The sequence below is a fragment of the Emydura macquarii genome, unplaced genomic scaffold (assembly GCF_026122565.2).
Source record: "Emydura macquarii macquarii isolate MOO-44397 ecotype Brisbane River unplaced genomic scaffold, CSIRO-AGI_Emac_v2 contig_968, whole genome shotgun sequence".
Classification (NCBI taxonomy): domain Eukaryota; kingdom Metazoa; phylum Chordata; order Testudines; family Chelidae; genus Emydura; species Emydura macquarii.
This window is the reverse complement of record NW_027131105.1, coordinates 203,212-229,673: the sequence shown is the minus strand read 5'-3', so window position 1 is coordinate 229,673 and position 26,462 is coordinate 203,212. Positions and strand designations below refer to the sequence as shown.

Genomic DNA, 26,462 nt, shown 5'->3' with positions numbered 1-26,462 from the left:
AAATAAAAATAATTATTAATTTAATGTTTTGGAGACATTCTTATAACATTCTTATTACAGCTGATCATTGTGCAACATATTCTCCCCCCTCCACACATACACACAAAATAATGCTTGTTAGGTTGCGTAAATGATTACATAATTCCAGTATATTTTTAAACTGCCACATAACTATGCTTCAGAGTCCACATTTTCATTTTTGAAAAATGCCACATCTCTAGACATTGGGTTTAATCTGAGCCCCATTGTAGTTAATGACAACACTCAGTGAAGCCAGGAGTTCACCCACTATGTTTAAAAAAGATAACCTTCGGCATGTGATCTGAATGTACACTAATGACATAAATGGAAATGTTAACCTATCTGCAGACCGTCTGAAACAATAGCTCTCTGAGATGTGAACTACCCAATTCATCTCAACGGGTATTATCTCTGAAATATGATGGCAATTTAAATGTCATTAACCATTTCACTACTGAGTATTTTAGCAGAAACGTGCCTATTTGTCATTGATGGATATAGTAGTAGGATGCAGAGGGGCAACTAAGTTTCTCTCAAATTCATTAACAGGGAATTCAAGCCCTCCTACCCCCAAATTTAAGTCAAGTCTGCTCCTGTCCCAAAGGGGGAAGGAAAGAGGAGACATGTCCCTTCTCCAGTGCCAAAAGCCTAAGTTTCTCCCATGGTGACAAGAAAACAAAAACAGCTTTCACACTTCCTCTATTTTCCCCTTCAGTTTCCTCTGAGACCTTCTGTAAAGCAGCTATTCACTATCAATATAAAAATCAGCAACCTGCTGAACAGTGAAAATTTCAGGCAGCATAGACTAAACTGAATTCACTATCAAAATATAAATCAATCATGCAAGGACATGCTGCTGTTTGGACTTGATTAGAGAGATGAAAGAAAAAGGCCTTGGGGGAGTCAGTGCCACAAAATTAAGTCTAATATGTCACAAAGGATGTTGTATTTTTGTAGTCATGTCAATCTCAGGATATTAGAGACACAAAGTGGGTGAGGTAATATATTTTACTGGACTAACTACTGTTCTATTCTGTTTATTGGACCAACTTCTCACCAACAGTTGGTCCAATAAGAGGTATTACTTCACATACCTTGTCTCACACAGGATGTTCTGCTTCATAGAGAATTGGAAATCAAACACCAAATCATATTGGTAAACTCATTCTCATTTGAATTTACCATACTCCAAAATAATAGTCCTCTCTACTGTTATGCCTAGTGTAGTGGCAGAAACCATGAACATGTAGTAATCTTGTTAGAATCGATACCTAGATTAAATACACTGGTGAGACCATTCTAATGTCCAAGTAGAATGGAGGGTTCTCTCTAACACTAAATGTCCTTGCTTTATAATGTGTTCCAACATTATATCAAGATCTTTCTAATTATTTAACAGATTCTACCGTACCCACTATCACCGTGGTATTTCTGATGGTCACTCCTGCAATAGATGCTTCCAAAATGCTTGGGAGGCAATAGACATTATTATAGTCTTTGACCATTATTATGCTGGCCATTTTGTAAGTCTCTTATGCTGGGAACCCCATAACACTGCCACAGAGTATGCTCAGTTCAGTTGTAATAGATTAATACTAATACAGAACAGTAAGTAACTGCATCTTTCCAGTGTAAATTAAATTGATTTTGCCATGTGCTTTGGTAACTACAATAACAATACAATTAAGTTAGCCATGTGTGACAATATAATTACTCACTCAAAAAAGTGCATCTCATTGCTCAAACCTCCTTGACACCAAATATAAGTTGCAACTGAAAGAAGGCCACATTTTAAGTAACATAAAACATACAGAAAAGGTCTGAACTGGCAAATTAGATAGCTGGTACTCATACTACTTTTGTGCAAAACGTTTTGAACCAAGAGCATTCTTTATCAAAAGGATCCATGCTCTCTTATTTTGGCGAGAAGTAACAGTCATAGAGGGACAAAACATAACATTAATCAAACTACAGAAACAATCTAATGAAAGTCAGCAGGTTCAGGGGGAGTCATCTGGTCCCACATGCCCATCATTTAGTGGATTTGGGGAGCTACATTAAAAACCGATGTGGCTGGGGTACAGCTCAAAAAAAGCCTTTCAGACAAAACAGATAAGTTCAACATTAAAATATTGTATTTCATACTGTAAAGACAAAAATACTGACAGCAGCTGACCTCAAATGACTGCACAACAATTCATTTATGATATCAATTTCATCAGACTTGCTTAGTCTAGACACTTCACTTTAACATGAGACTGGCAGAGGCTAAACTGTCTACTAGGGAATTAAATCATAATTTCAAAGCCATAACTGCACATTAAATTACATAATGGCCACATCTGATACTTTTTAAAAACAGTAAACTTTATACAGCTATAAGGAAATGAGGTCAGGCCAAGCCAGATATCAGGCAACATAACCTATGATAGTTGAGTTTGTCCTCAAAGGCTCCTGATTTCACGTTGTTCTCAGCATCTCCTGGAAACTAACAAACTACCAAAAATCAAAACACAACATCCAAGACAGGAGCCTAAACACTTCTCAAAATATCTAGTGCAAATGAAGCACCGATGAAACAGAGCTATTAGAGGCCAAAGCAAGCAAGCAAGCAAGCAAGCAAGCAAGCAAGCAAGCAACCAGCACACAAAAGAATGCACGAGTGTAAGTGGGGGCAGAACTTTGGCCAATAACACCTACTAGGGTAAATCTCTACTCTAAAAAAAGAGCAGTCACAACCTGCTAGGTCTACAATCCTGGGGTAAGAATAAGGATAACATTAGTATGTTGCAATGGTACATTGGAATTGGTGGGCAAAGATTAACTCTGGTGTCCTCTGCCAAAATTAGAGTTTAAAAGTTTTATGAACTTTTTCCTGTTTTGATATTACAATAAAATGAATTAATTCAACCACAGAACACTGGGTTCAAGTTGTTACTATAATAATCTGACATAGGGTCAGACAGCCAGAGCCGGAAGAAATAATTTTTTTATCCCTAACCCTCTCTCCTATTGCCCATTTTGTATCCTTCTCTTACTTTCTTCCATGGTATTCCTTAATCCTGCAACTCTTTCTCACCCATGGCTTGGTGCACAAGGCAATCACCCGCTCTTCTTCCAAGAGTCAAATCTATGTAAACTAAGGCTATATCTATACTCCCAGTGGCACAGTCAGCGCTACCTGATCGATTTAGTGGGATCGACTGAGCAGAAGTGGAGACCCACTCAATCGACCTGGAAATTGATGCTGTTAATCCACCCCCGCCAAGAAGAATAATATTGCATTGACAGAGGACATTTTCTGTCAGCGAAATGAAGACGCCGCAGTAAGAAGAAGAAGTTAGGAAGCCGACAGGAGATAGAAGCTACATGGAGTAGCTTGTGTATGTCCTCCTATCGACTACCGCTGAATTTTGCAGCAAGTATAGATGGTCTAAGAAAGAAATGTGTCATGCATTGATCACAAAACTGTATTTAAAATTAATAACCTGGCTATCCAATACAAAGGACAATGTTCTGGGTTTATTTGTCTAAATTATTGGAGCAGGGACTCTCTTTTTCTGTGTTTGAACACTATTGGTGTTTAACAAATAATACTACAAAGAAATTCAGACCTTATGCTAAGTTTATCCTGAACTTACCTTCTTGTGATAGAGAGTCTCTAACACCAGGTACTGGTACAGTCTGTAGCCAAATTCTACCTTCAGATGTACTTTGATGGATTTCCTCTAAAGGCAGAATGTGGCCCTCTCTCTATTCACAGTTTTAAGGGGAATAATTCAATCTCAGTTCGGAATTGTGTGGCGTATTATTGTAATTAACCACTTGGTGGCACTGATATACAATATCTGAATTTATAGTTACTTATTTATACATTATTATTTGTTATGTATCCATTTTTAACAAAAATGAAAGTATCGATCAAATATTCTTTTCTTGTATTAAAATTAATTTTTATCACATTGTCAGCTTTATGTGAGCGGCCAGGCATTACACATAGATATGGAACTGAGCCTAATTGAAAATCAGGTCGTAGGATTCAAATTTGGCACCCAAAAACTGAGGGCCAGACTCCAATGCTCTTAGTCAAACTGAAAGAGAGGTTACTCTCCCTTTCAATAAATGTAATTCTTCAAGATGTGTCTCCCACTGGACTTGTCCTGTTCAATCTTGTTCATTCTGAGGATTAGAAACTTTGGGGGAAACGTGTAAAACAGCTTCTATATCCAAAGAAGGCACTTCCCAAGGAACTGTGACCCTTTGAACAGAATAGATGACATTTTTTGTTTATAGCTGTGGCAAAAAGTCCACATCTGGAAATCCCCAAGTTTAAAATATACCAACAAGAATCTGAGAGTTTAATTCAGATTTGTAGTCCTGGGAAAAACACCTGCTGAAAGCATTGGTTGTGACATTTTGCCTATCTGTGAGATACACAATTTTTTATGCACCAGTTCCATAATCTTATTGCTGTGGTGCAGAGGAAAGGGGATCTCATTCCTCCCTGCTAAGTGACATAAAACATGCAGGCCACATTGTCCAGCATGACTCTGACGGACCTGTGTCTGATGAAAGGCAGAAAATGATGGCAGGCATTTCTAATCGCTCTAAGCTCCAAAAGGTTGAAATGGATGGTGGTTTCTTGGGGTGACCGTCTGCCCTCCCAATTCTAAAAGAGATGTATCTGTGGTTATGGTTACCATTGACATTAGTTGAAGGAAGGAAACTGCAACTACATTGCAATGAACCTTCCACCAATCTAGGAAGTGTTTCACCTGTTGAGGAACTGATTCCTCCTGATTGTGCAGGCTGTGTCTGTTTTGTGAGTACACCGACTTGAGCCATCCCTGGAAACAACGGAGTTATAATCTCGCATGTTCTGTCACAGAAGTGCAAGCCTCCATGTGACCAAGAAGTCAGAGTGCTCTAAAGTCAGAGTGCTCTACTGAATAGTTCTGACAAGGTTTGATAGTGTCAGGAACCTGTCCATTGGAAGGTAGGCCCTAGATGACAAGGAATCCATGGATGGCCCTATAAATTGTATGTTCTCTATGGGAGTCAGTGTGGATTTCCCCCCGTTCAGCTGAAGACCCAAGTCCAAGAACAGAGAACATGCTGTCCATGTGGTAGTCAACAACTCTTGGTACAATCAACCCTTGAACAGCCCATCATTGAGGTACAGAAGTACCAACAACTACCTGATGATGCAGGCAGGCACCCACTACCAACAGAACCTTTGAAAAAATAATTGGGGTCAAGGAAAGTCGGAAGGGGAGTATCCAGTACTGAATGTGATCCTGCCTTCTGACAAAACACAGGAACTTTCTGTGGGATGGGTGTATCATTAAGCAGAAGTATGTGTTTTGAAAGCCAAAGGCCAAAAACCAATCCCTTGAGTTTAGAGAAGGAAATATAGCTGTTAGAGTCACCATCCTGAAACTTTGAGATCAGAGGTCACAAATTTCTTTAGGAGTCTCAAATCTAGGATTGGTCTCCACCCTCAGTTTTTCTTTGGCACAAGGCAGTATCTTGAGTAGAATTCCTTTCCTTTGTGATGAGCCAGAACCAGCTCTAGCAGGAACTGCCTCTATCACTCCAATACAAAGAAGGGAGTTTACTTCCTGTCTTAGAAAGAACTCATGAGAGGAGTCCCTGAAGAGGGACAGGGAGGGGAGAATGAGGGAGGGAAGTAAAATGGATGATGTAGCCCAATGATATTTTTTCCAGCACCCATTTATTCGAGGTGATATGCTCCCATGCTCGTTAGACATGGGAGAGTTGGTCTCCATATGGGAGGAGGTAGGCAAATCGTTGCAGCTGACAGGCTAAACAGAGGAGAGGGCTCAAATCCTCAATCATCCTTTGAAGATGAAGCATGCTGCAAATTAGAATTGGGTGGATTAGAGGATTTATTTCTCTGGAACCTATGTCTCTTTCTTGAAGGTTCCACTGGTCTCCGAAACCCAGACAATCAGGTGGGATCTTTGGGCCCGTGACACATCCGTGCCTACGGTAGCCACCTGAAAATGCCAAGGTCAGGGCAGTCTGCAAAAGAAAGCAGATTCTCCCAGCATTGGTGGGTGACACTGAAGTCAGACTTCCCAAACAGCCACAAACACAACTTCTGATTCCCCATATTGGTTATCAAGAAGCTAAAATAAAAAAAAAAAAACACAGCCCCTTTATTGCATTTCAGTCTCTGGCTCACAATCAGCCACTAGGTCCAGAAAAGAGATAAAGTTATTTACCAAAAAGGTTCTCTTGACCCCAAAGGGGCAGCCACATTACCAAATCAATGTAAGTTTAGATCTTACCCAAAATACCACGCTAGCAGCCAATCCTTTAGTTACTAAAACTAAAGGTTTATTATAAAAGGAAAGAAAAACTATAAGAGAAATGTTAAATAATTAAAGCAATCAGATACATACATATGATGCATCAGGTTATCAGTAGAATTATGGAGTTTGCAGGCTTATATAGTCCCTCTGGTGTACATCCAGTACTTGGATGGGTCTCAGTCCTTTGTTTCACAGCTTCAGTTGTAGATGAGTTGATCCAGAGGTAGGTAAAGGCTGAAGACTGATGACTGAAGACAAAATGAATGTGGTGCAGCTGCCTTTTATGTACTTTGGCCTTTGCCATGCTGCTTGTGGAAATTTACAGAAATAAGATGGAGTCCAGGATCACATGAGTAAATCCTGGTGACTCATCAGGTGTATCCCTGGCTTCTCCCCCTGGGCCCATTGTACCTGTGAGTTTCAATGGCCCAGTAAGGAGGCTAGTGCTGCAGCCATCCTGTCTGGGTGTCGCCCAGAAACACAGCACAAGGTGAAATACAGATACATCAAACATATCCATAACTTTCAATACAAATGACACATACACGAACAATATCATCATACTTAGCAAATTATAACCTTCTAAGGGTACCTGACATGGCATCTCATATGAATTATTGTAATTTTGGAATATTGATGTTAAATAATATAATAAATGGTCCCCCCCAATCCAGCCAGTGTCACAGGGCTGTCTGCAATCTAATCAATTTTCTTTTGTCCACAGAAGTGTACAGCCCCAACAAACAATGTGGCCCTGAAATCCTTAAGAGTATGCAACATGTTGTCAGTGTTCTCTCCAAACAACTTCAATCCATCAAATGGGAAATCCTCTACCATATTCTGGACTTCTCTGGGGAAGCCATGCAACTGGAGCCAGGATGCCTGTGTGCTTTACCACTTCCGCCACACTGAAAGCCACCTGGAGAGATGTTCTGGCTGGTAACCAACTCTCAGCTATCACAGTCTGAAATGGTTCCTTTTGGTCTGGATGAAGGTGTTGAATTAAAGAACCACGTTTTGCATAATTTGTAAATCTTATTTGGCCATCAGCTCCTCATAATTCGGGATGTGGAAATGTAGGGCTGCAGATGAGTAAGATTTCTCCCCAGAAGGTCCAGGTGCTTCTGGTCTCTGTCCTACAAGATGGATTTACACCAGTGTTGTTTGCCCTATTCATTCAATGAGTCAACTATTAGAGAGTTGGGTGGTGGGTGGGAAAACAGGAACTCAAGAGTCCTTGGTAAGAACATAATACTTTTTATTGGCTCTCTTACACGTAGGTGTTCCTACAAATGGATTTTGCAGGTTCCAGCACAGCTTTATTGATAGGAAGGGCAACTCTGGATGGTGTTGCAGAGTAAAAAATACCCAACAGCTTATGTGGAGATTCTCTGACCCTCTCAAAAAATATCTGCAAGGAGCCTGCCACATGTTTAATGAGATCAACAGTGCTGAAAATCATCAGTCATAGATGGAGGAGGACGCATTACTGCCTCAACAGTGATGGGAACAAGATAGTCATCTGAGAGGTCACTCCTTTGCCTGTCCCAGCTGCCTGATCCTCAAATATTTCCTCCTGTTGAGTGGTGTGCAATGGAGGGGAAGCTTGAGTCCTTCTATCATCTTGATGGGAGAGGGTCAGGTCCCTGGAGAACTGCTGGCAATCAGCTACTCCGGATTCCCAATATGGACATGGAGGACCATAAGGGTAAGGGAGGCATCCAAGGCTGTTCCTACCAAGAGTGATGAGGTCCCTGGGCATTCTCTGTGTCTCTTGGAGAAAGGGGTACGCAAGAATACCCTGGGCATAGATTCATGATAACGAATGGAGGTTTCCATTAATGAAAAGGGAGGTGAATTAGACATTACCAGAAATGTATAAGGATATGGAGACCAAGTGGTCCTCAGTACCAAGAGACAATTGGTACTTGGAATCAATGGAGACTTTGGCTCAGCAGTCACTTATAGGTCCTTCGGATACCTAAAGTCTTGCTGTATCAAGCAGAGTTGTGGTCCCAAGTCAAGTTACAGCACTGAGTGAGGTTGTGGTACTGATCGAAGGGGATGCTTGTCCCTGGAGGGCGATACTGAGGGTTTTGAGCACTTCACAGAGGGTACTGATGCAGATGGAGGTTTAATCTTACACATTACCAAGGGGTACTGTGAACGTGCCCCTCTGAGGAGGCAGCACCCAGGGTTCTCCCTCTGGGTCCTCCTCAGAGGGGGACCACCCCTCCCGGCTACACACTGGCCAGGAAACAGCCTAGTCTTTCGCCCCAGCCCTTGGCAGGGCGGGCGAGCAAGCAGTCTTTCGCCCCGGCCCATAGGCAGGGCTGGCAAACAAGCAGTCTGCTCTCTGGAGAGGTAAGGAGGGTGAGGTTCTCCCGGGGTGGCTTGGGAAGGGGGGAGGGAGATGCAGGCCCACCCGTCTCCACTGCGTCCCAGCCCAGGGCCCTCGCAGTGGCAAAGGCGCCTGCCACTGCATCGGCGGGGCTCCTGCCGCATCACGCCGACAGGGTTGCCCCTGACTCAGCTTCTGTTTAGTGCTGTCCCTGGGCTTCTTCCTTCCCATACCCCGAGGTACCTGATTCCTCCGGGTCCCTGGGGTGTGGTAGTCCCACTAGGCCGTCCTCATCCACCAGTGGCAGCTCCGGCAACTCCATGGGTTCCTCCTCGGAGGGCAACTCTCCCAGGTCCTCTAGCCCCCAGGCCGCGGGTTGGGCTGGTAGGTTCTCCAGGTCCCAAACTCTGTACTGCTCGGGTCTGTCCTCCTCCTGCTTCCAGGTAGCGGGTAATTCAGGTGGGCCCTCCTCCGGCTCCCAGGCAGCGGGGGACTCAGGTGGGCCCTCCTCCAGCTCCCAGGCAGCGGACAGCTTGGGTAGGCTCTCTGCCCGTTCCCAGGCTGGGGTTAAGACAGGTCGCTCTCCCTCAGTGTGGGCCTCTGGCCTGGTTCTAGCTGGGAGCCTTAGGGGAGAGGCGTCCTTCTCCCTCGGCCATCCCTGCCTGACTGAGCCCGAAAGCCGGGGTTTTAAAGGCCTGGCTCCGCCCCCCTGCTTCCGGTCAGGTGGTGTCCGTTGGGCTTCTAAAGGCCTGGGCCCACCCCCTGCTTCCGGACAGGTGATCTCCTTCTGGGCTCTAGCAGCCGGGGGGGGGGGGGGGGGGGTTGGGTCTCCCTTGGGGTCCCTCTCCGAAGGGGACCACCCCTCCCGGCTACAGGTACCAAGAGAGAAGTTAAGTCAGATGGCACTGGTCTTCTGTGTTTGCTCTGACCATCTGTGCTAGATGGTATCAAGGCTTTCTCAAAGCTATGCTAACTCTTAGAACAGCTACAGGATTTTCCTGCCTCACTAGTACCGGAGGAGCCCATTGCCTCTAAGGTACCAAGCCTCAAGGAGAAAGTCCCTAAGGCTGTTGACCCACTCAGAGAGAGAGAGAGGTCTTTTCGAGGTGGATTCTTAAGAGGGGAGGTAAAACTCCTCTCCTTGTGATCTTTAGATGAGGTCGCTGAGGCTTTCCCCTCTCTGGGAGAGTGGGGTGCCGAGGTGAAAGGGGTACTAGATAACACCGGAGACTAGTGCACAGGGGGGTTGTTGTGTCTGGCTCTGAAGTGAGGCAAAGGCAATGTTACATCATTAACTGTCACAGCTTAATTTTCTGGTTCTTCCATGCCTTGGATTTAAGGGCTAAACAGAAGTTACACTTTTGTGGGATGTGACACTCCCCTAGGCAGTGAATGCACTTAGTGTCCCCCTCACTGATTGGGATAGCCTCTCTACAAATGATGCAGCATTTAAAACCGGTGAAATGGGCATGCCCCTCTTAGGAAAGACTTATTGGGAGGAAGTAAAACAATCTTCCAAATAACCAGTAACTATTACTAACAAACAAACTAAAAACTAAAATATATTAAGCTAGACTGCAGCCAGCAAATAGCCAAACCTCACTCAATGCGGACATGCTAAGACCTGTCCCAGGCCGAGATGGCTGAGAAGGAACTAAGGACAGCTCGCCTGTGTAGCCTGATATAACCTTGGTGAAGGGCCTGAGGATATCAGCAGCACATATGTGGACTGAATGGACACTTCTAGTGAAAATCTCAGATCAGAGGTGTGTGGGACACTACTCGAAGTATAGTGCCTTACTCTATGAATAGTTCTATTGCTGTCAGAATTGAGACTACTCATGGAGTAAGTTTCTATTTCATGCGAGTAACAGCAATAGAATCTGGGTCTGAAGCACACAAAATTAGTGAAAATTATTGAAAATTAGTCACAATTATTTGAAAACTGTGGCCAATATGTCCTTAAAAGCCACAGAAAAAGTATAACTAGGGAAGAAAAGAGAGATGCAATAATGTTATAAGAAACACCAACTACAATTTTCCTAACGAGAAATTAGACTGGGAAACTAAGGCAGTTTCTTCCTTTTACACTAAAGGGATGGGCAAAGGAGGCACAATGATAGGATTACATCTCCTTAACCAACAGGAAACTGTTTGTCCAAACACAGGGAGACAGGGTGAGAAAGAAAATGCTGACCTTGCATGAAGGCATTGCAACACAGCTAACGATTATTGTGCAAATGTCTCTTGTAATAAACACTGGATTCCTGACAACTTTGTAAAAAGTAGTTTCACTAGACAGACGAAGAGCAGCTTAATTTAATTCAGTTCCTCCTTTGGAAGGGAGACAAAAATAATTCCAAACACTTGCAATAATGCTAGCAAGTCACTACATAACTACTACTACCATATTTTCCCCACATACGGTTACATATTAACTGGGCTTAAAGAAGGCAAAACAAAGTAGTGGCTAATAAAGTAATTCTTCAGACACTAAAAATCAGAAAAAAGTGAAATGAGTGAATGGCTGGAGAGTTGCATTGCTCAAAGAGATAAACTATACACAATAGGATTAGTTCCCACAGTATTTAGAAAACATGGATTCCTTTATTTTGACATTTGAAACCCATTGAAGAAACTTTTGCTTAACAGTATCTGGGAGGAAAAGACTATAATTTAAAATATAGCAAAACCATGATGAACACAAGAATAATAACTAAATTAAGGTTTTCTCAGTCTGAAGTCTAATATTTTAAGAAAGGCATATCTTAAGAATACTGTTCAGTAAATGACATTGATGCAAGTGAATGCCATGCATGGTTTGCAGAACAAGCTATAGACTACTTATAGGATATATATATATACAATTTTCATTTACAGAAAGTATAGGGAATGGGAAATATCATTTCGGACCTACATGAATATACCTGTATGAAAAGCAAGTTTCATGCAGAATACAGCATTAGTGACAAAAGAAATATTGCAATCTTCTTTGCATCCAAACATGGAAGGCAGTGAATAGGAAATTGTTGTCATATTAGTTCTGTTTTACAGAGTATACTAGCTAAGATTGGTATTTTGACACATATAGTCAGAAGGGTAAGGTTAAAACTCATACACAACGAAGTCAGAGCAAATCTATTACAATTTGATTTTTTATAATACTATTTATTGACAGTTTAACCTTCAAAAATGGTGGTCAATGTTAAACACACTCTCTCTCCTTCCAATTTCAACTAAATATTGTTTTCACCATATTATCCTATTCTCTTAACAAGAGATATATCCACAATATTACAAAGAGAAATATTTCTGAATAAAAGACAGAACTGTTTTAGCTAAGAAAGCAAATACTTCTGAGTGGATATGTTTTCGTACGGGAAGTGAGTGCCTTGATTATAAAGAGAATGAGGTTTTGCATTGCATTTTGCATGCACTTATCATGATCAAAGGAAAACAATCCCCTCTGGATAAATGTAGAAATCATTATTTATTTGCCCTCAGTTCAGATTATATGCATGCTGTGCTAGGAGACTGATACAAAAACATCCCTGGAGAAAGTGAGTAGTTTCACTTCACCTCCCAAAACCTTCACAACTATCAAAAAGGAAGTATGGATCTTTTTATCACTTAAAATATATAAACTGAATTGAATATGTACTGTTACATAGATCATTCCTTTTAATGTTCTGGATGTTACAAAAACCCCAAATGGACCAATCACTTTCTCTTTCTGGGACATTAAACTAAATTTACAAAGCCTCCAAATGCCACTGAAATACATGATTTAACCCTTTATTGTCATTCAGGCTACCACACAACCTTAATTAGTCAAAGTTCTCAGAGGGACAATGGAAACAGTTAAATTAACAGGATTTAAGACAGAAGGGGAAGCCAGGCTACCAGCTTGGAAATGCCGAGCTTTAAATCCTCAGCACTGCTTCACAGTCAAGAAGGGTATGTAGGCTAATTTGGTAGCCTGGACTGGTGGCCATTTTGGTAGACAGGTATCCAGCTTCACAAAGGTTTCAACTGTGGATCCCAAGCCCTGAAATGCAGCAAGTAAAGATAAAACGGTTACTTACCTTGTAACTGTTCTTCAAAATGTGCTGCTCGTGTCCATTCCCAATTTAGGTGTGTCTGTGCACCACATGCAACGGTGCTGGAAAAGTTTTCACTTAGTGGTACCCATATAAGCCAGTTCTAGAGCCCCCTGCAGCGACGCACACATGCACCCGCATATAGGCACCACCAGCTTTCCCTCCCTTTCAGTTCCTTCTTGCTGGAATTCCGACCGAGGGGAAGGAGGGCCGGTATGGAATGGACATGAGCAACACATCTCAAAGAACAACAGTTACAAGGTAAGTAACCGTTCTTTCTTCTTTGAGTGCTTGCTCATATCCATTCCCAATTCAGGTGACTCACCAGCAGTGTCTCCGGCATGGACGTGACACTTGAAGCACCACTCTACTGATGCCAGCATCATCCCAAGCTTGCTGCATCAAGGCATAACAGGATGCAAAGGGATGTACCAATGACTAGGTAGCTGCCCTGCAAATGTCCAGTATGGGGTCATGCACTTGGAAGGCCGCAAATGACGCCTGCACTCTCATTAAGTGGGCTGTCGAGGACACCGGAGATGCAACTCCAGCCTGCTCATAACGGGCTTGGATGCAGGTCGTGATTCCCTTTAAAATATGTTGCGAGGAAACCAGCCGACCCTTCATTCGGTCTGCAACAGCCACAAAGAGCTGTGTACAACAACAGAAGGGCTTAGTTCTGTCAATGTAAAACACCGGGGCCCTTCTGACATCAAGAGAGTGCAGACACCTCTCTTCATTGGGGCAAAAAAAAAAAACAGGAGGAAAATCTCCTGATTCAGGTGAAAAAGGGAGACCACCTTTGGCAAAAAAGCCGGGTGTGGGTGTAGTTGGACCTTGTCCTTATAAAACACAGCGTAGGGTGGTTCTGATGTTAATGCCCTGATCTCCAACACTCGCCTGGCAAATATGATAGCAACGAGGAAGGTGACCTTCCAGGGCAGGTACATGAGGGAGCACGAGGCCATGAGTTCGAAAGGCAGTCCGGTGAGCCTGGATAGGACCAAGTTCAAATCCCACTGAGGGGAAGGGTCTCTTATCGATGGGAAAAGCCTTTCCAGTCTCTTAAGAAACTTAGTCATAATTTCATGTGAAAAGACTGTTCTACCTTCCACCAAAGAGTGGAAAGCAGATATGGCCGCTACATGGACCTTGACTGATGAGAAGGCCAATCCCTCTTGTTTCAGATGGAGCAGATACTCCAAGATTGTTGGGATCAACACCTCTGTCAGGGACACGCCATGTTTGGTTGCTCAGCAGGTGAAGCACTTCCACTTAGCCCTGTAGGCCGATCTGATTGATGGCTTCCTGCTTTCCAGAAACGCACACTGAACTTGGGTTGAGCAGCTCTCTCCTCCTGGTTCAGACATAGAGCATCCATGACATTAGATCGGGGTGGGGAACGTCCGGCCCGCGGGCCGTATAAGGCCCGCGAAATCATTTGTTCTGGACCTGGCGGCGGGGGGGAATTCGGCAGCGGCGCGGTTTCACGGCGGCAGCGGGGTTCCGGGGGGCAGTGCCCACCGCCGAAACCCTGCCACCGAAAACCCTGCCGCCGTTTGTGCCTTATCGGCGGCGGGGGGACTTTGGCGGGGGGCACTGCCCCCCGCCCCCCCCGGAACCCCCCCGCCACCGTGAAACCGCGCCGCCGCCGAATTCTCCCCCGCCACCAGGGCCAGCATCAGGCCCTTGACATAAAAAAGGTTCCCCACCCCTGCATTAGATGGAGGGACGCCAGTTCCGGATGGAGCAAGCGACCTTGATCTTGGGACAGGAGGTCCGGGTGCAATGGCAGGGTCCAATGCCTGGGTCCCGCCAGCTCTACAAGCATCCCAAACCAATGTCATTGGGGCCATGCCGTACTACCAGGATGACCCGTGCTTTGTCTCTCTTCACTTTCAGGAGGATTTTGTGGATAAAAGGTATCAGTGGGAAAGCGTACAGGAGGCTCCCCACCCAATAGCTACTGTGCTGAGCATCCATCTGTCCGATGGAGCCCACACTGAGGCCCTGACAGGACCAGAAGTGATGGCACTTCCTGTTGGCCCTGGTGGCAAAGAGGTCCACTCGAAAATTGCCCCACCTTTGGAAGATGCGAACTGCTATCTCCAGATGGAGGCACCACTCATGGCAAGAACAGAAGGACCTGCTGAGACAACTGCCAAAGAGTTGTTGACTCCCGGGAGATGAACTGCTATTGGGTGAAAATTGTGACTGATGCAAAAGTCCCAGAAGTGCACGGCCTCTTAGCATAGGGCAGGGGATTGGGGCCCTCCCTTTGCCTGTTGATATAATATATGGAGGCCGTATTGTCCGTGAGAATCTGTACCACCTTGTTGGCAAGATGTGGTAGAAAAACTGTACAGGCTAGAAAAATTGCCCTGAGTTCTTTGATATTGATGTGTAACTGCAGTTCCTCTGAGGCCCACCTCCCTGGGTCTTCAGGGAACCAAAGTGAGCACTCCATCCCAGGTCCAAGGCATCGGAAATCAGTGTTACTGACAGCTGTGGTGTTACTGACAGCTGTGGTGACAGCGTAGGGCATTCCTGAGAGGATGTGACTCGGACTCAAACACCATACCAGGGAGGTAAGTATTTTTGGAGGAACCATGAGTATCCTGTCCAGGTGGTGCCTGACCAGAGAATATGCTGACACCAACCATATCTGGAGGGTCTGAGGTGCAGTCTGGCCTGGGGAATCACGTAGGTGCAGGCCACCATGTGGCCCAGGAAGCTGACGCACACCCTCGCTGTTGTGAGGGGGCAAGTCGAAATGTGGGTTATATCATCTGTCATTGCCTGGAATCTTTCCTCTGGGAGGAATGCTCTGGCCCTGGACGAGTCCAACATCACTCCAATAAGTTCTATTCTTTGTACAGGAACTAACATCATTTCTATTAGTTTATTAGGAGACCCAGTACCTGACAAATGCTTCGGGTGATTGTGATGCTGGCCTGAACCTGAGACCTTGGCCTGCCCCTCATGAGCCAGTCGTCCAGATAGCGGAACACCTGCACTCCTCTCTTCCTGAAGTAGGCCGCTACCATTGACATGCACTTGGTGAAAAACCTTGGAGCAGTTGAGAGGCCAAACGGGAGCACTGCAAACTGGCAATGGTGATCCCTACCATAAACCTCAGGAACCTCCTGTGACCACAGAAGATCACAATGTGGAAGTAGGCATCCTTTAGATCGAGAGTGGCGTACCAGTCGCCGGGATCCAGAGAGGGAATGATGGTGATGCGAATCTTTAATTTTCTGAAGTACTTACTGAGGCGCCTTAAGTTCATAAAGGGCCTCAGCCCTCCCTTTGCCTTTGGAATAAAGTAGTAACGGGAGTAAAAACCTCAACCCCATAGGTCTCTGGGAACCTCTTCCACTGCACCGACCTGCAAGAGTTCTCTCACCTCCTGTTCGAGGAGCTGCTCATGATAGGGATCCCTGAAGATGGACAGGGAGGATGGGTGGGAAAGCGAAAGTGAGGCAAACTGGAGGGTATTACCAATAGCTACCGTGCTGAGCATCCATCTGTCTGATGTCACGGTAGCCCAGGCTGGGAGGAAACAAGCTAAACGAGAAGAAAACAGAAGGGGGTTGAATCTGTGGGTAGAACTGGTAGATTGCTCTCATGCGCACCTTCAAAAGGCCTGCTTTCCGCCCCGATTATGGCAGCTAGAGGTTGGTTAATGGCTGGCAGATGACGAGTGGCCCTGACGCCTCCTGTAATCTTTGTTCTTCTTCTTATAGGAGTCTCTGCGTGGGTGATCCCAAGACCCCTGTTCATGCTGGGGTATGAAGTGCCTTCTAGAAGAAGAAGGTACATAAAGGCCAAGAGACCTCAAAGTACCCCTTGAGTCCTTCGTGCCATGCAGCCTGGAGTCCGTCTGCTCAGCAAAGAGGGCCATGCCATCGAAAGGGAGGTCCTGAATGGACTGCTCTACTGCTGACAGGAGACCTGAGGATTGTAGCCATGACGCCCACCCTATTGATATTGCAGAGGCCATCGTCCTGGCTGCAGAGTCCACTGCATCAGAAGGCACTTGCAGAGATGTTCTGGCTACTGATCTCCTCTCTTCTAAGATGGCCTCGAACTCCTGTTTGGAGGAGGGGGACAATGAGTCTGCGAACTTGTCCAGGGACTGCCAGATATTGAAGTGATATCTACCAAGGAGCGTCTGTTGGCTCGACACTCGTAGCTGCAGGCTGGCCGTGAAATAAATTTTTCGACCGAACAAGTTGAGTCTCTTGGCGTCTTTATGTTTAGGGGTCGAGCTGACTTTCTAATCTGCCCCTTTCGTTGGTGGCCGTTACCACCAGAGATCCTGGCGTGGGGTGAGTATAGACATATTCAAACCTCTTTGCTGGTACATATTTTCTTTCTGCCCTTTTAGACATGGGGGGCAGCGAAGCCAGGGTTTGCCAGTTTAACAACCCCCTCATGGACTGGGAGGGCTACTCTATTAAGAGCTGCCAAGGCCAATATTCTAAATAGCTCATCGACTGGCTCGTCAGCTCCTCTATTTTGAGGCCCAAGTTGGAGGCAACCCTTTTCGATAAGTCCTGGTGCACCTTAAAATCGTCCATCGGCACCGCAGTTCTTGGGCTTCCTGTATGGGCTAGGTGAGTGGGGTTGCGGTGCTGGGGAAATGCACCGTGAGTCCGGCGACCTGCATCACTCCATGGCTCTGTAACAGTGCTCCATTCAGTGCAGGTCCTCCAGAGAACGGCAACAGGAACCCAATCTGGTGGTGTCCTGACCCAAAGAGTGTGGCCTCAACTCCGGGGACTGCCAGTGCACTGGTGAACGGTGCCTCGGTGAAGGGGACTGTCGAGCCGATCTGTCTCTCAATAGGCTGCCCCTAGGCACTAGTGCCAAATCTCAGTGCGGTGCCCTGCCGTCCTTTGGCGTTTGCGGTACCGGCAACGCCAGGAGGTCCTTCATTACTTAGAAGGCCTTCGGAGTCAACGGCACCACTAGGCAATAAGGGCCTCTACTGCTACCCAGAGTTGGTAGAGGGCCTAGAGCCGGGGTCAACGCTCACAGCAGTGAGGACCCTTCTGAGGCAGGGAGAATTGGCGGCCCGACATGGGTCTCGCATGGTCCCCTTTCTTTTCCGTAGGGAAGCGTCTCCACTTCACATGAGTCTTCTTTGGCCTCTTCTTCAGTACCAGGGATGGCGAACGGTGCCGAGATGACGAAGAGGGCGCCAGAGGAGCACTGCGTGCCGAGGCCATTGTGCTCAGTGCCAAGTCCCATCTGCCAGGCTCCGCCACCAGTCTAAGTGATAACTCCATTAGGATGACCCTGAGACTACTATCTCGTTCGTTCTTAGTCTGAGGGCAAAAACTTTTACAGATTTTGCACCTCTCACAGACGTGTGCTTCTCCCAGACACTTTAAACAACTTTGATGCTGGTCGCTCCTCAGCCTAGGCTTCTTACATGAAGCACAGAGTTTAAACCACAGGGAACAGGGCATGCCCCGATCCTGGGATTCTAAATAACAAACTGGAATTAAACTATATACACTAGAATAATGAATAAACCACTAGGTTTTAGAAAGAGAACTTGCAAAGGCAAGAGACGTTCCAGCACCATCACTGGCAGCAAAAAGAAACAGAGGGAGGGGGAGCCGGCGGCGCCTATATGCATGCACATGTGTGCACCGCTGAAGAGGGAGCTAAAGCTGGCTTGTACGGGTACCACTTGGGGAAAATGTTTTCCAGCACCGGTGCATGTGGTGCACACATATATGTACTTTGTGAATGGACATGAGCAAGCACTCTAAGAAGAACCAGAAGATTTCTCTAGAGAGCAATATACCAGAGCACAGACAATCCAGGAAGTTTTTGGAGAGTGTTGTGGACAACGTTCTGGTGCAAGTGCTGGAGGAACCTACTAGAGGCCGTGCTCTTCTAGGGCTCTACTAGGGGCCGTGTTGCTCACAAACAGGGAAGAATTGGTAAGAAATGTAGAAGTGGGTGGTAACCTGAGTAGTGTTCAGGATCCTGACAAAAGGAAAAAAAGGAGAACAACAGAATATGGACCCTGGACTTCAGAAAAGCAGACTTTTTGACTACCTCAGGGAGCTGATGAGCAGGATCCTGTGGGAGACTAATATGATGGGAAAAGGAGTCCAAGAGAGCTGGCTGTATTTTAAAGAAACCTTATTAAGAGTGCAGGAACAAACCATCCTGATGTGCAGAAAGAATAGCAAATATGGCAGGCGACCAACTCCACTTAACAAAAATGTCTTTGGTGAACTTAAACATAAAAAGGAAGTTTACAAGAAGTGGAAACTAGGTCAGATGACCAGGGAGAAGTATAAAAATACTGCTCAAGCATAGAAGAGTGAAATCAGGAAGGCCAAAGCACAATCGGAATTGCAGCTAGCAAGGGATGTTAAGGGTAACAAAAAGGGTTTCTACAGGAGTGTTAGCAATAAGAAGGTAAGGGAAAGTGTGGGCTCCTTACAGAATGGAGAAGGCAACCTAGTGCAGATGATGTAGAAAAAGCAGAAGTACTCAATGCTTTTTTTGCCTCTATCTTCACAGACTAGGTCAGCTCCCAGACTATTGCACTGGGCAGCACTGAATGGGGAGAAGGTGAGCAGCCCTCAGTGCTGGAAGAACAGGTTCAGGACTATTTAGAAAGGCTGGACATGCACAAGTTCATGGAGCCAGATGCTATGCATCTGAGGATGCTAAGGGAATTGGCTGATGTGACTGCAGAGCCATTGGACATTATCTTTGAAAACTCGTGGCAATTGGGGGAAGTCCTGGATGATTGGAAAAAGGCAAATATAGTACCCATCTTCAAAAATGGGAGGAGGAGGATCTGGGGAACTATAGACCAGTCAGCTTCACCTCAGTCCCCAGAAAAATCATGCAGTAGATCCTCAAGGAATCTATTTTGAGGCACTTGAAAGAGAGGAAGGTGATCAGGAACAGTCAGCATGGATTCGCCAAGGGCAAATCTTCCCTGACCAACCTGATTGCCTTCTATGGATTAGATGACTGGCTCTGGGGATGTGGGAAAAGCAGTAGACATGATATACCTTGACTTTAGCAAAGCTTTTGATATGGTCTCCCACAGTATTCTTATCAGCAAGTTAAAGAACTATGGGGTGGATGAATGGACTATAAGATGGATAGGAAGCTGGCTAAATCATCGGGCTCAACAAGTAGTAATCAACGGCTCGATGTCTAGTTGGCAGCTGGTAACAAGCGGAGTGCCCCAGAGACTGGTGCTGTGACCAGTTTTGTTCAACATCTTCATTAATGATCTGGAACATGGGGTGAACTGTACCCTCAGCAAGTTTGCAGATGACACTAATCTGGAGGGAGTGGTAGATACCCTGGAGAGTAGGGATAGGATTCAGAGTGACCTAGACAAATTGGAGGATTGGTCCACAAAAAAAAAAAAATCTGATAAGTTTCAACAAGGACAAGTACAGAGTCCTCCATTTAGGATGAAAGAATCCCATGCACAGCTACAGACTGGGGACCGACTGACTAGGCAGCGGTACTACAGAAAATGACCTGGGTGTTACAGTGGACAAGAAGCTGGATATGAGTCAACAGTTTGGCCTTATTGCCAAGAAGGCTAACGACATATTGGGCTGCATTAGCAGGAGCACTGCCAACACGAGAGAAGTGATTATTCCCCTCTATTCGGCACTGGTGAGGCCACATTTGGAGTATTGAGTCCAGTTTTGGGCCACCCACTACAGAAAGGATGTGGACAAATTGGAGAGAGTCCAGAGGAGAGCAACAAAAATGATTAGGGAGATGGAGCACATGACTTACGAGGAGAGGCTAAGGGAACTAGGCTTGTTTGGTCTGCAGAAGAAAAGAATGAGGGGGCATATGATAGCAGTCGTTAACTACCTGAAAGGGGGTTCCAGGGAGGATGGAACTAGGCTGTTCTCAGTGGTAGCAGACGACAGAATTGGAGCAATGGTCTCAAGTTGCAGTGGGGGAGGTCTAGGTTGGATGTTAGGAAAGCTTTTTCACTAGGAGGGTGGTGAAATACTGGAATGGGTTACCTAGGGAGGTAGTGGAAACTCCATCGTTAGAAATTTTTAAGGTGTGGCTTTACAAAGCCGTAGCTGAGATGATTTAGTTGGTCCTGCTTTGAGCAGAGGGTTTGACCTGAGATCCCTCCAGCCCTAATCTTCTATGATTCCATATGTAGAACCTACAGGACGCTACTGAGGAATTTATAATAAGGGAAGTTTGGGGTAAGTAGAAAACAATCGAAGAAAGTTATGCTGTGCCACGTATACTCAAATATTCTGAAGAACCATATGATGAGTGAAATATGTCCGATTCAGCTGCAGCTGAGCTATGTTTTATCTCAGGAAGGATGTGGGGGGTGAGTAGAGATGTCTGAGAGACATCTTTATAGCTTCCTTCTCCATCAGTTCTGAAGCTAGCTGGCTGCTGGTTCCTGGTGTAAAGCAAAGCAGTATTAAGGCTGCTTTATTTTATACTGGCTACCCAGGGACATCCCTTCTGTCCCAAAAGGCAGACCTGGCACTACCGATTGTTGGGATGAAGATATACCCTAGAAACATGTCTACTTGGGGAACATGATAGGAGTTGTGTATATTGCCAGAAAACTTCTCCACACAGATCCGAATAGCACAAAGCAGCCAGATTGCAGTTTAGGATCTGGCCATGTATCTCCTTATTCAGTTAGGACACCTCATTTTCCACTACTACATTTATGTCATGTCTTTAATCAAGACACAAAAGTATATGACATTTATTTTGTAAAAGTCCCTGTAACTACATATATCAAGCTTATTTATTCCCAGCTCACTGACCTGATGAGGCACAAGCCCAAGAGAGGTAGGTGGTTCATTCATTCTGTCATCACTACTGCTAGCAACAGCATAACCACTGCCAAAAATCAAAGAAAGAAAATTAGAACAAAAGACTAAGCCTAAGGCTGGTAGAAAATCTTCTAATGAAGTGACTGACAGAAAATGACAAACATCTTCACAAAACATTTTCCATTTTTGTTAAAAACCAAAGCCTTCCAGTTTTAAACCTGAAAAAAATTGCAGAAAAATGTTGACCAAAACAGAAAAAAATTCATTTGTATCAAAATTTTTCATAGGAAAAACAAACATTTCCTGACCAGCTGTAAGACATTTCCTTCCATAAACAGCTTACACTTTAGAGCCTTGATCTTACAAAATAACATACTTGGAAGGTCCCTTTCAGACTCACAACAGGCCTGCAAAGATCCGTTTTCAGCATCAGGGCCTCAGAGACATATCACTTACTCAGACCTAAATCACACTTCCTTTATTTTTCTTTTCATAGAGTTAAGGCTCGAATGGCTATTATGATGAGCTTCCTGCATAATACAGGCCAAATAATTTCATCCAGAAATTTCTGCTTTGAGCCCAATAACTTTGATTTAAGCTAAAAAGATAACACTTTTTTGGTTTACAATGAAGCCCCCGATGGGCTTCATAGCAAATACTTACGTTAGGTCCTCATTACAAAGAAATATGCAGTTGGACACAGGAATGCTAAGATGATCAGCACCAATTTTTCTCCCACTGAAATGTTAAATTTTCAATACTTCTTTTAAAGATAACATAAAAGCACAAAAGCAATAGGAAAGGAAAATGTCCTCACTATTCAAACAAGAACTTAGTAAATTTTTCTAACCTAAAACCTAAGCTATTAAACTATATTATTATAGTAATGACCTCTGTATTGCATGATATACTTGTGTGTGTTTACTCAAGTTCAAAACTTATAGGACTCTTCTAAGTCTACTTAATAGTTAATACAAAATATGAAAGCAAATTGTTCATTCCCCAAAATATCTTTCATCCTATAAACACCACCCTTTTCCCTCAAATATGACTCACCCTTCTGGATGTTGTAAAACGGAAGCCATTAACTCTACTGCAAGGGCTCCGGCTATCATAGCTAATCCTGGTCGACTGACTGTGCACTGCTGATCCAATGTCCGATCCCTGGTGGACTACAAAGAAATACAGTTATTTTAAATATATATTTGAAAGTACTTGGCTGCCCCATTACACAAGACATTTTTAATACCAGTCATTCAATGAATATAGGGTGGCAATATCTCTGAGCATCAGTATAAGGGATTTGCTATAAACAAACATCACTTACAGGGACAAATGAGATTTCATAAAGGGATAATTTTTAATGCAATAAAAACACAAACAACATGAGATGGGCGCACAGTAACTATTTGCACAAAGCTCTACTCACATCCCCTGGTGCCACAACATCATTGCAGAAGTAGCAGCCAAGTTTATACCCAGGGATATTTGAAAAGAGTGATGACCCCAGGAGATCAGCAGCGCTGGAGGCATTGTTGGAACATGAATCACCAGACTCCTGCTGCTTTGGTTTCTTTAGTCCATGTCTCATCACAACAAATGTGTCAAATCCCAAAGCAGCATTGATGACCAGCTATATAAAAAAAAAATAAATAAAGGAGAAGAGCTTACACATTCTGATAATTACTCACAATAAAATACATCAAACTAGTTAACTGTTAAAGAATATCAAATAACGTATTTAATGATAACACTTTTCCTCATACAAGATATTTTCAGAAATACTATCTGCAGTTAGATTAACAAATACAATGTATTCCCATTATCAACAGGAGCATCAGGTTTCCTCAAAAGAGCTGAACTGCAGAGTCCGAGCCCTACAGAAATACTGTGCTCAGACTTGATGGGAATTGTGTCTTCTGAAAGGATAAACAACAAATAAGCTTCTGTATGGAAAAATTTCTGTTTATTCGTGTTCCAAAGATAAAAAAGGAAGAAGTGTAAAAAATACCCTCTTCCTCCCAAATAAGACATTCAGAACATCAGAATGTCCATACGGGGTCAAACCAATTGTCCATTTAGCCTATTTGTCTTCCAACAGTGGAAAATGCCAGATGCTTCAAAGGGAATGAACAGAACAGGGCAATTATCAAGTGATCCATCCCATTATCCACTCCCAGCATCTGGCAGTTAGAAATTGACTAGTAGCCATTGACGGTTCTATTGTCTATGAACTTACTTATTCTTTTTTGCACCCAGTTATAGTTTTGGCCTTCACAACATCCCCTGGCAATAAGTTCCACAAGTTGACTGTGCACTGAGTGAAGAAGTACTTCCTTTTGTTTGTTTCAAACATTCTGTCTATTAATTTCATTGGGACACCCCTGCTTCAGAAAAATACTTATCTCCAAAAATACTTATCTCCAACTTGGAAAGGTCTTTGTATGACCCAATTCTTTTTGAAGTATTTTTGTGACGCCCAAGTTATGTTAATTTCTATTTATATCAAGCACAAGCATAGATGTTTTATTGAAGAAAATGTTTGAAAAGGAGTAATTTGTGTGTCAACCTGTTTACAAACACAACAGCCAGTTTCACATCCCAGGGTGTATCAGTAGCCATACATTGGCATACATTTCTTCAATTTATTGTTTATTTACTTTCCGAGAACTTTGGCAAGATTCTTTCACAAACCATGGCAAAATTAATCTCTAACTTGTTGAAATAATTGAGCTGGATTTAGAAGTGATATAAACTCCCTAACAATATGATTATCATTAACAGTGGGCTAAATGCAGTCCTCTATAGGTTCTTTCTGCCTAGAGGAGTGGAAATTCCACAAGTTTCAATTCTAGTAATTTAGTCTTGGAATTTCCTGGTAATTCTTCCATGGGGGGGGGGGGGGGGGTTGTCCTCCCTCCACTGCTTGCATTTCCCAAAGGCACAAGCATATATGCCAAGGCTCCTTGCCTTCATGCTGCTACCCAGTGATCCCAGCTTTCAATGTCTTTGTCCTCTGTAGCTCCTACAGGAACTGCACCAAGCTCAGCTGCTGCTGCCCCTGGATCTCCTCTCAGGTGGATTTCCATATAGAAAACAGGAAAGCAGGGAAAGTCAATTTGCATTAAATTGTTCCTGCTTCCCCCACAGGTCCTTTTGTGGCGGGGACACAAGATTCCAGTAGAGTCCTGCCAACCTCCTTAGGGGAACACACCACAGAGTTGGCATTCCTCCTATCACTACCTCCAGAACAGACCGCCCTTCATTCAATGAATCAGAGGTGAGAATTGGGGCATTTGTAAAACTATTGTAACATTTATACATTTAGGGCCAGATTTTGATCTCACTTACACCAGTCATCATCCAGAATAACTCCCCTAAAGTCAGCAGGATTACTGCAGATCTCACTGGAATCTCACACAATAAGATAAAGAACATCATTTTTGGTTCTAACTCACAATGTGTTTTCGAGTATGCCATGGGGGTTTTTACAGTAGATTTAAGCATGAGCTATTGGAGTATCCTGAATACTTTTTAGGAACAATAATTGTTTGGAGGAATGCTCTTTCATTTCATCTGAAATATTATACAGTATTTTCATTTAATTGTAGCTTCAAATGTAACTCGTTAAACAAACTTATGTGAAAAAAGAAATGCAATAGAAAGCAATCCGTCATCCAAGAAAGAGAAGTTCCAGAAATTACCTATTTAAGATCTTAATACAAGTAGAGTCAGAAAAGGAATCCAACACCCAGGATACACACAATTCTATTGTCTCCTCAAAGCATGGGACAGGGATTTAGGTGCTCATGGAACTGAATATGAAAAATAAAATATCTACATGGATATGGAAAAAACACCCATTATGCCTGTAATAGGACTAATTATTGGGGCAACAACTAGACCAGCAGGTTTCACTAAAAATATGGATAAGACATAGCAGGATGTAAAGTTAACTGCACAATTAGCATATTGATATGCATACTGTGAAGTCAAGCCAAGTACTGTAATGTTATCCATTCCAAACAGACAATTCTAATAAAGCAATTCACCAATTTGCAGTATCTTATTGTAAACATAATGTGAGCTATTTAAAGTGGGATTTGAGCCCTCAGGAAAAGCTTTTTGAGTGTTGTAACACTGTGTTTGTAAAGGGTCAACTGATTTAAATCAAAGTGATTTGAGTCAATTTTAATCAGGATTTAAATCACTGATTTTAATCTTGTTTTGCAGCATTTGTATATTGCAGTTATTTTCCTTAAGAAAAGAGGATTCTCATTGGTTGGTAATCATTAAAACATGTTGATTTGGAACTAAACATAGCCTTTACACTAAATTTCATGCTTCTTTTTGCTAACCAGGTGCATATTTTATTTAAGCAATTATATAGTTTAATTTACATTTATTCAGTCTTAATTTTTATATTTTTATTAAGTGAGAAAATGGTGTATGATGCGTTTTTTATTTACTAGATGATTAATTTTGTTACTCATGATTTGTGCTAAGTTCTGTGCAGATGAAAACTGAATTTAATTAAAAATGCACAAAAAGCATTTAATGTTAGTTTAATAAAAGTACCTTAAATATACTGGATACAGAAGAAAAGTAATTATCAAAACATGTTTTGTATTTAAAACTGACTGATTTATTAAACAAAGGAAGTAGAATCTGTAGTTAATGAATAAGAACATAAGAATGGCCATACCAGGTCAGACCAATGGTCCATCTAACCCCGTATCCTGTCTTCCAACAGTGGCCAATACCAGGTGTTTCAGAGGGAATGAACAAAACAGATAATCATCAAGTGATCCAGCCTCTGTCACCC

At 43.6% G+C, this 26,462-nt stretch overlaps 1 protein-coding gene across 2 annotated transcripts in view; it reads right to left on the bottom strand.

The window, feature by feature from the left end:
• The window catches only part of ATG7 (autophagy related 7), a 233,792-nt gene that overhangs the window by 166,149 nt on the left and 41,181 nt on the right, over window positions 1-26,462 (bottom strand). For both annotated transcript variants that reach the window (XM_067543746.1, XM_067543747.1), the window contains exons 14-16: window positions 23,067-23,270; window positions 22,694-22,809; window positions 21,629-21,704 (exon numbers count right to left, since the gene is read on the bottom strand). In XM_067543746.1, the coding sequence (XP_067399847.1) occupies window positions 21,629-21,704; window positions 22,694-22,809; window positions 23,067-23,270 (396 nt within the window). The remainder of the gene's footprint in view (window positions 1-21,628; window positions 21,705-22,693; window positions 22,810-23,066; window positions 23,271-26,462) is intronic.